Source organism: Schistocerca serialis, chromosome 11, assembly GCF_023864345.2.
Source record: "Schistocerca serialis cubense isolate TAMUIC-IGC-003099 chromosome 11, iqSchSeri2.2, whole genome shotgun sequence".
Lineage (NCBI taxonomy): Eukaryota > Metazoa > Arthropoda > Insecta > Orthoptera > Acrididae > Schistocerca > Schistocerca serialis.
In genome coordinates, this window is record NC_064648.1 from 44,596,301 (window position 1) to 44,606,152 (window position 9,852).

A 9,852-nucleotide genomic window follows, 5' to 3' on the forward strand; every position below is an offset into this window, starting at 1 on the left:
CCTATCTTGGGACTAAATACCTGAACAGCTATCATTTCTTTCCTTTTGCAACGCAGTATCAGTCAAGTTTATATGCCGTCCCGCCGCGTACTTTTAAACTTTGCAAGATTATATCGATGCTGTTCACTTCACGAAACTTACTGAACACCGAATTCAACACATGAAAGGCAGAACCGTCAGAGTAATGTTCTTCAAGAAAGCAAGATATTTTCACTACAATGTTACGGTGTCCAAATGTTTGCTCTACAGTCAAAGATGAATGTAACTACACGTCAGCTACATAATATTTGCTTGACTGACTACTGACAATCTCTTTACTTCTTACCAGAACAGGATGTCTTTTCAACGTGATCCACTACAGTATATGCGGTACTACAAGTATTGTGTGTGTGTGTGTGTGTGTGTGTGTGTGTGTGTGTGTGTGTGGAGTGGAGTGTAATATCTGTGTTGTGCGATGGTGAAAGAGGCCGGATGGTGAAACGCAGTGCTAGCAAACAGCCCACTCCTCGTGAACAGCACCAAGAGGGCCGCCGAACTTGAGGCCCCCATCCAACGAACGGGTCGCCATCAACAGCGCCACACGCCCTCGCTCCATGAGACACTGCAGGCGGGTTTCGAATTACATGCACGGCTTTGGCACAGAAGCTGGTAATGGGAAACCTTCTGCCACCACGTCTCCACCTCTTGCCGGTCAAATACTGGGGGTGGAAATTTTCTCCACAACCATGATTCGAGACAGTTCGCCTCCAGGTGGAGCGGCCCCACAGAGCTGTGCGTTAGAGACTTTGGGCACGAAGGCCAGAATGGCTGTTGATTCCACAAGGGTTACAGATTCTAATTATGTGGTTAAAGCTCCCTGGCTTCTTTACTTAAAGCTTCTTTATTCAAATTATTTAATTTCTTTATTCGTTTGTTTCCCTTTCCTTTAGACAGCGGGCACTAGATGGGATTCACGTTATTAACAAGTCAGGACACCCTCCTCTTCACTTTGGACATTTTCCTTTTCTTTCATATTGAAGTCGCAAGTTTATGTGATACAAGGCATGGAAAAAATAAACCACCAAGTTCGGCTGCCACTTAAACTCTGATATTCAACATAATAGGTTACAGAGCTGCTTCAGGCTTTGGACCATCGCGTGAGCTAAAGACGCTAAGGCACTCGTAACTTTCCTTCTGAAGTGGGTGAGACAGCTGTTTCTGGTCAGTCAGATGATTCCGCAGTAAACGTTCGGGAGACGTTCGGTGACAGAACTAAAATTCCAATGCAATACTAACACATACGCTCGTTTTATAATGGCAACTGACGTGAAGTAGTCTCAGACTATATGTAAGGTGAATGCAGTTACAAAATGGATTTGATATACAACAGCATGTAAACAAACAAGCGTAAAGTTACTGAAGTGCTGAAAGCAATTCAACAGAAATTACCATTCCTAAATTTCGGACAGTTGCAACAAGACCAATTCCCTCAGAATCGTTTAAACCAGTGGGAAAGTCTGAAAAGGCTCTCTCAAGCTATGGATGGAGGTAGAAGTGCAGAAGAAGCAGAATCAGAAGAGGAAAAGTAGAGGAGAACACTATTTTCGATTTACCAATTACATTAACGAGGACATATATTGGGTTAGCAAGGATAACCCATATGTGTTAGGTAGGTACCTGATACATTTAAACAAGTATGCAGTACAGGTAGGGAGTAAGAAATTTGACAGAACATCAGGTTTATCTGAGATAATATTTTTCGAAACTTCTAATCCTAACAAGTGTCTACCGACAAAGATGCAAACGTAAGCTAAAATATTGCATATGACTAACGTACTTAGGAAAGGCAACGACCCAAAAGGACGAATAAAACTGTATAAAGTAAGAAATACAATGATATTATTAAATGTGCTTTAAAAGGTACATACAATGCAGGAAAAGGCTCAACATAAAAGACTGAACGCACCATGTCTGAAGCGTATATACAGCGTTGATTGATAAGCCTGGCAAATTTAATGGAGCATTTTTATTGCGCCTTTATGATTGGTAAGCTTGATTATTCAGAGGATCATATAGAGAAATTCAACAATGTACAGCATACAGTTCATTGTTGGCAGCCATCTGCATTGATCAGTGTTTTGAGCACAGTTGAAAATGGAGAAAACTGAGCATCATGCTATTATTAAACATTTTCACCTGAGAGATTGGGCTGCTACACAGGTAAGCTGGCAAAGTTCATGTTTGCTCTGTATCATCATTGAAGACCATTTAATTTTGGATTATAGTATTTAAATGTGGCCAGACAAGCTCTTAAGGCGAAGAGCGTTCCAGCTGTTCAGTTGAGGTCACTACAAAGGAAACCATTTACAAAATTTATAATACATTAATGCAAGACCATCCCATAAAAATTCGTGAGATCGCAGATATTGTGGGCATCTCAAATGAACGAGTGCATAATATCCTGTACGGAAAAGTAGCTGGGAAGAAGTTGTGTGCGCTGTGGGTGGCGCAATTGCTCACTGTTGACCAAAAGTGCATCCAGCACAACATTTCAACACAATGTTTGGCCACGTTTAATTGCAATCTCCAAGACGTTTTGCACCGATTTGTGACTGTTGACGAAACCTGAACCAATCATTACACACCAGAGTCAAAATTGCAGTCAAAACAATGGGGAAAGGATGGTGAAATTGTACCATCAGCTGGAAAGATGGTGGTCACTGGTTTTTGGAATTCTCATGGAGTAATCCTCATAGTTTACTTGAAAAATGCCCAAAAATTAATTGGAGTCGTTGGTGGATCGTGTGAAGCTTGCATTGTCTGAATAAAAGACCGGGGGCGGCACGTAAAAAATTGCTCTTTCACCAGGATAATACACCATCCCACACATGGGTAATAACAGTGGGGATAGTGTATGAATTGGGCCTTAAATTGGTTCCTCATCCACTCTGTACACCACACCTAGCCCCAAGTGACTATTTCCTATTTCCTGTTTCCTACCTTCAAACTTTGACTTGATGAGGAAGAAATTTCCATCAAATGAGAAAGTGATAATTGCAGTCAATGAGTGTTTAGCATATTTTGACAGAACCCAGATTTCTGATGAGATGGAAATGCTGGAGGATGGTTGGACCAAGTGTATATCACTCACAGGAAACTATTTTGAGAAGTGATGTGAGTTGTTTGCGAAACAAAAACCTTTTATTGCTCTTTTTCCACACTTATTAAGATGAAACAAACAAATCATAGAATGGTTACAACTGCTCACAGCATCAGCTGCAGCAGGGAATATAGCTTACACGAATCAAATCATGTCAGTCAGTTCAGAGCTTTGAGAAAGATACATCACTGACTAATTATGCAGACAGTTGTCATGAGCTTCACAAACCAGCACACAAAACATTCCCATGTAGTTGTCCAGTATATGCTACAGTATGCCAATGCGAATAACCTGTGAATGATTCAGAAGGAGCACAGGCTGGCTAACGATGTGAGTTACGTCTTTCACTAGGACGTGAAATATCCTTATGGACAAGCCATATTGCAATCTCTGCCGTTTGGAGGGTTTTAATCGCTGTGCGAGTAGAAAATCTGCAGACTGGAAAAAGGGATCCATCGTGTGGCTGCAGATGCTGCCGAGGAGTATGTCCTGCAGGCAAATCTGGCATATCCCCTCCATGTGCATGATGCACACAGCGGTTTGCCACTGTCTCCAGAGCACCTAGATTTTCAAAATTGGTCTGCCCCCAAATTGATGAAAACACAGGGGAGTAAGCGGAGATACATTCAACACTACAGGAACCTCCAGCAATTTCTCAGTTTGGATATGAGACTTATTAGGTGGCATCTCATTCAGTCAGCATCCTTGGTTGAAGAAGTACATTGATGTTAATATCTAAAAGAGGGACCTCGCGATGTGTGGTTTTGAAAATAATTTTTATAAATTAATGAACAGATCTGCTTTCGGCAAAACTAGGGAGAATGTAAAAACCGGCCATGAATTTCATTTAGTTTACCGCTGGGACGGATGTTACGGTGCAAGAGATCAAACTGCAAACTTAAATTTTAAGTGGGCCACGGTTTTCAATGAAGGACTAGTCACGTTTTAGGGTTTCAGTGGTGTTTAGGAAGTCTGTCTATATCAATTTGTGTATTCTGGACCTCTGAAAATTTCACATGTACTGATTCCACTTGCTGATCCGTTTTATATAGATACAGATTATGTTATCTACTGGGTAAAATACTGTGATCAATACGAAATTATTAAGTACAATACAAAGAAGATCGACAGGTCTGCATATGCAGCTGATAATCCTTATGGAGTCATACCCCAGAAGAAGTTTATCAGGCTGATGGAAGACGGAAAGAATGTTTCAAGACTATGTAATTTGTGTGGTTCTGACCCAAAATGTATGCATACCAAATAGAAGCAGGGGCCACCCAAAGATGGGCTAAGGTAGTGCATCGTACAGTGTTGAGCTCTTATGATTTGAGACCACAAGGACCACGTGCATGGTGGTGATGCTTCTCTGCATATGGTCCACCAAGCAGTCTCAATTACGAGATCATATGCTACATACTACAGGTGAAAGTCAGCATGCCCCAAAATGATAACAAATTCTTCAGCTATGCAGATAGTATCAGGACACATCCATTCTCACATTATTCAGTCACGTGTGAATTTGTGTGTGTGTGTGTGTGTGTGTGTGTGTGTGTGTGTGTGTGTGTGTGTGAGTGAGTGTAACAGATAGATGAAGTGTTTGTCTTAGTTGTGTTTATCTGTATAAGTGTGTTAACTCATTGCACACTATGTATGAAAGCAAATATTACAAAAATATACTACATTTTTTATGTATATTGTATATACACTGAAGTGACAAAGAAAGTGGTATTCTAATACAGAGATATGTAGACATGCATAATATGGCGCTGCGGTCTGCAGCACATATAATCATAAGACAAGTGTCTGACGCAGTTGTTACATCGGTTACTGCTGCTACAATGGCAGGTTATCACGAATTAAGTGAATTTGAATGTGGTGTTATAGTCGGTGAACGAGCAATGTGACACCACGCCTCCGAAATAGCGATGATGTGGGGATTTTTCCATACGACCATAATCATCAAATCTCGTACATCACTGCAGCCGGAAATAGATTCTACAGGAATGGAACCGATGACTGAAAAGAATCGTTCAACGTGACAGAAGTGCAAATCTTCCAAAAATTGTTGCAGATTTCAGTGCTGGGCCATCAACAAGCTTCAGTGTGAGAACAGTTCGATGAAACATCATCGATATGGGGAATCTGAGCTGAAGGCCCAATCTTGGCCCGCTAACTGACATTGGACTTGATGACTGTAAACATGTTGCCTGGTCAGACGAGTCTCGTTTCAAATTGTATCGAGTGGATGGACATGTACGGGTATGGAGAAAACTTCATGAATCCATGGGGCCTACATGTCAGCAGTGGACTGTTTAAATTGGTGGAAGCTTTGTAATGGTGTGGGGCAGACGGAGTGTTATGGGGCCCCTCATACATCTTGATACGACGCTGAGAGGGGACACGTATGTAAGCATCCTGTCATCCAACGGACTTGGGCAATTCCAGCAGGACAATGCGATACGCCAAAAGTCCAGAACTGCTATAGAGTGAGTCCAGGGACACTCTTCTGAGTCTAAACACTTATGCACGCCACCAAATTCCCCAGATGTGAGCATTATTGAGCATATCTGATATGCCTTGCAATGTGCTGTTCAGAAGAGATCTTCACCCACTCGTACTCTTACAAATTTATGGACAGCTCTGCAGGATTCATGGTGTCAGTTTCCTCCAGCACTCACTGCAGACATAGTTGAGTCCATGACTTGTCGTGTTGTGGCACTTCTGTGTGCTCACGCGGGCCCTACACACTATTAGGCAGGTGTACCATTTTCTTTGGCTCTTCAGTGTAGGCTATATATGTGATTCTTTCTTCACCTGCTGCTGCTAGTGCACCGATATTATTTGCACTACAAAAACTAATCAGAAAAGGAAAAAAAATAGTTTCTAATTAGTACTTGGAATTAAATGCGAATATGGTAGATGATCGAATAGAAGAAAACACATTATTTACTTGTTTAAACGTATCTATGGAATTAAATTTGAAATATTATATGTGACTAAATTGTATGCAAGATGTACACATTAAAAATGTACATCGATCATTTTGTTTACAAAAAAAGATCGTTAACTAAAAAACCATTAACTGTTGTTTTGTTATATCATTGTTATTTAGAAGAAAGAAACCTTATCTTTACAAATGGTTAGCCATATGTAAATGTTGAAAAAGAAGAATTTTCTTAAATCAATGTTGTAAGATGTGGGTAGCTATTTGCAGTGTGCTGCATTGAACACGTCTTTTCATCACGAATAGACACCTTTACATATCAGCATAAAGTGTGTTCAATAGCAAAGTTCAAAGTAAAAAAATAAGATTTAATGATATTATATACTGTCATAGCAGCTTCATAACACATTACCACACAGTTACAGTAACTATATGTATTTCATCGTAACATTAAGATGCCGACTGCTGCTGGCCACATGCTCTGACGTGACACCTCCCTGGCTGCTCTTCTGTGTGCACCACAAGCTGTGGCGCCAGCACTACCGTGGAGGCACAGGCTGGGTGGGCAGCTGGCTGCGGCCCCACCCCTGCAGGTCTCCTCTTGAGGACAATGCTGGAGACTTTCGAGTAAGCACTCACTCTTGAGATGCCTATGTGCAATTGAGTGGTGTGGGGATTGTGATGCAGTGAGTCAGAAAGAACAGTTTATTTTATATTTTCTTTATTAACATACATACATTTTATACTCATTGTGTTGAGCAATGTTTTCTAAGAAGTTGCCTTATATGAGTCTTAAATTCAGCCTCTATAGTATTCAGTAGTATTCAGTCCAACAAGGCCTCAACATATTTATGAGTAGCTATATCATCCCTGAATTCTGCTTCAGTGGACTTCATACTAATTGGTTCTCCTGGCACACGGAGAATACATGCCTTTATAAACTGCTACTCTTACATTCAGGTGCCAGAATGTGAGTCTACCTGTAGCAGTCGCTAACACACAGTATAAATCATCCAAATCCCCCACACGAGAATGTTTTATTTAAATGCCCAGATGCCATGAAGTTAATCAAGCATATCTTCCCGGTAGATATCCACTGCTGAAACCTTCTTCCCTTAAATTTTAATGTGAGTTGGTGAATGAAATGGAACACTCTCTCGTCATTTACATTTTTTTATACTCCCTCACGCTACACAGGTAGTCCTCTCATGCCATAAACACATCGAAAGTTTTCTACGTCTGTACTCATGATGGGCCTACATCCACGTGCTTAGATAGAATCAAATTATATGTGTTGGTGAAAAGCAGAACACTTCTGCAACGTAACTGAGACTTGGCGATTTGAGGAACGTCAGAAATCTGTACAAGGTAGTAGAAGGGCTGCAGAGTTTGATAAATCTGAAAGGTTGTCTGTGGCTTGCTGTTGCATTTCAGCTGTTCCGTGTCTTCCTAAAGAAATAAATAGGTATAGTCGAATATATCTGATTTTTTGCCGATCCCTGCTGACAGCACTTTGTGATGCTCTTTTCACTACTGTATACGGACCTGAAACGATCCTTATTGGGCGACAGCAATTTGGGGGAGGGCAATGAAGGGGGAGGGAAGGGTGAGCGGACGGGAGGGTGGCATAAGCAGTTGTGTCGGCTATAATATCACACCGGAAGAAAAGAGCTGACAGATACTGAGGCAGCGATTTCGCTTGCAACCCACAATGATCCTGTGCTACGAGCCCTCACTGCAGTCTGTTAACGAATGAACGAGCATACAGAATAGGTTTCTATATATGTGAGTGGTACGAAAATTTCTTAATAACAGAACCCCTTACATTGTAATCGCCAACGAGTGTTCATGAGAGACAAAGATATCGCCGAGAGTGCCGCAGAACATAATCTGACAGAGAGGATGAGCTGATGGTGGTGTGGTGTACGGGGAGATGTAAGTGTTGAGTGACTGTAGCAGGGTATAAGATGACTTAAACAAAATTTCTAGTTGGTAAGATGATTGGTGATTAGATGTAAGTCTAGAAATATTCGAATACAGCATTAGCGGTGTGCTGCTTGACAGATTCATAACGATGAAATATCAAGGTTTAACGTTGCAAAGCGCTATGAAATGGAATGAGCATGTAAGGATGTAGCAGAGAAGGTGAATGCTCAACTTCGATTCGGAGAGTTTTAGGAAAGTGCGGGTCACCTCTAGAAGACAGAATATAGGACACTAGTACAACCCATTCTTGGGTCCTGTTTGAGTGTTTTTGATCTGCACCAGGTCCTATGAAAGGAAGACTTCGAAGCAATTGAGAGCTGTGTAGCCAGATTTGTTACCTGTAGGTTCGAATAACATGCGAGTGTTATGGAGGTCGTTTGTGAACCTAACTAGGAACTCCTGTAGGGAAGACGATGTTCTTTTCGAGGAACACTATTGAGGAAATTTAGATACCGACAACATTCGAAACTGACTGAAAAACGATTTCACTGGTGTCAACGTCCATTTGGAATAAGGAACACTAAGACAGAGAAATTAGGGTGTCTGTGGAAGTATATAGACAGTCATTTTTCCTCACAGTATTTACGAGGAAAGGAAATGACTAGTGCAGGTGCAAGGCAACTTCCAGCATGCATCATACTGTGACGTATGACGTACATATGGAGATGTAGATGTACATCTATAACTACACCAATACTCAGCGTGCCACTTGGCGGTGTGTGGCGGAGGGTGCTTCTAGAACCATTAAGTGTCAGTCACTTTACTGGATTTGCTGCATCCTCTGGGTGCCCTGCGAACATACTCTCTTTGACTCGTCTTCCCTACAAGACTGGCCCTAATTGTAATCCCTTGGCAGTTAGTTGAATTGGCACCCTTTGGATTTGTGTGACTCCTCGAGTAGCAGGAATTTAACGGATTCCTTCTAGTTCTCATGTGAATGCCATAACACTTTTCATTATTTAGAGTAAACTGTCACTTTTCGCACCAAAATCGACACATTCTCTAAACAATTTTGCAATTGGTTTTTATCGTCTGATGGCTTTACTAGATGGTAAACGACAGCATCATCCGCAAACAATGGCTGCTCAGATTGCCTGCTAAATCGTTTATATAGATTAGAAACAGCAGAACGCCTACAACAGTTCGTTGGGGACGGCCAGATATCAGTTTTGTTTTACTGGACGACTTTTTTGAATTACTACTGCGCACACAGGAATATGGCTGCGATGCGAAGGAGAGACGTCACGTGTCCTGTGTTTAGCCGTCCTGTGGCAGACTTCCGCCTCACTCGTCGTTATATCGAGGCTGCGCTGCCTGCGACGCGCACTGCCTCTGCCTGCTGCCCAGTGTCGACAGCAGACAATGCATCCGGCAGGAGTGGTTGCCGCGCTGGCGGCTCTGCTCGCAGGGAATGGGACCTCGGTGCTGGAGTGCGTCTGCACCCACCATACCGCCTCCGTACGCTCGGGATTCAGTTACGCTGAATTCGAGATATGGAGGAACTACTGCGACTATCCCGGTAAGTGCTTTTTCGTGCAGTACGGATTCACAAGACTTATGCACAGTGCTGTTTTCAAACACTCACAACCGGCTTGGCTTTCACATGCCGTTATCAAAGATTATAGTTTTCTCACTGACAGTGAAGGACTACGTTTATCAGGAGTAAACTGCATTGCATTCTCAATATTTTCGGTCAATTTATTTTGCAACACCCTTTTGCGAGTGAGAAGATGTCGCAAAGTACAATTTGGAAAGACTGTAAATAAACCATCTATACTTC

At 41.9% G+C, this 9,852-nt stretch overlaps 1 protein-coding gene across 1 annotated transcript in view; it reads right to left on the reverse strand.

The window, feature by feature from the left end:
• LOC126427183 (ankyrin repeat and protein kinase domain-containing protein 1-like) overlaps positions 1-9,521 on the reverse strand; it is a 108,880-nt gene extending 99,359 nt beyond the window's left edge. Inside the window, exon 1 of the mRNA XM_050089407.1 lies at positions 9,361-9,521. Coding sequence (XP_049945364.1) covers positions 9,361-9,521 — 161 coding nt within the window. The remainder of the gene's footprint in view (positions 1-9,360) is intronic.
• Positions 9,522-9,852: the final 331 nt, after the last annotated feature.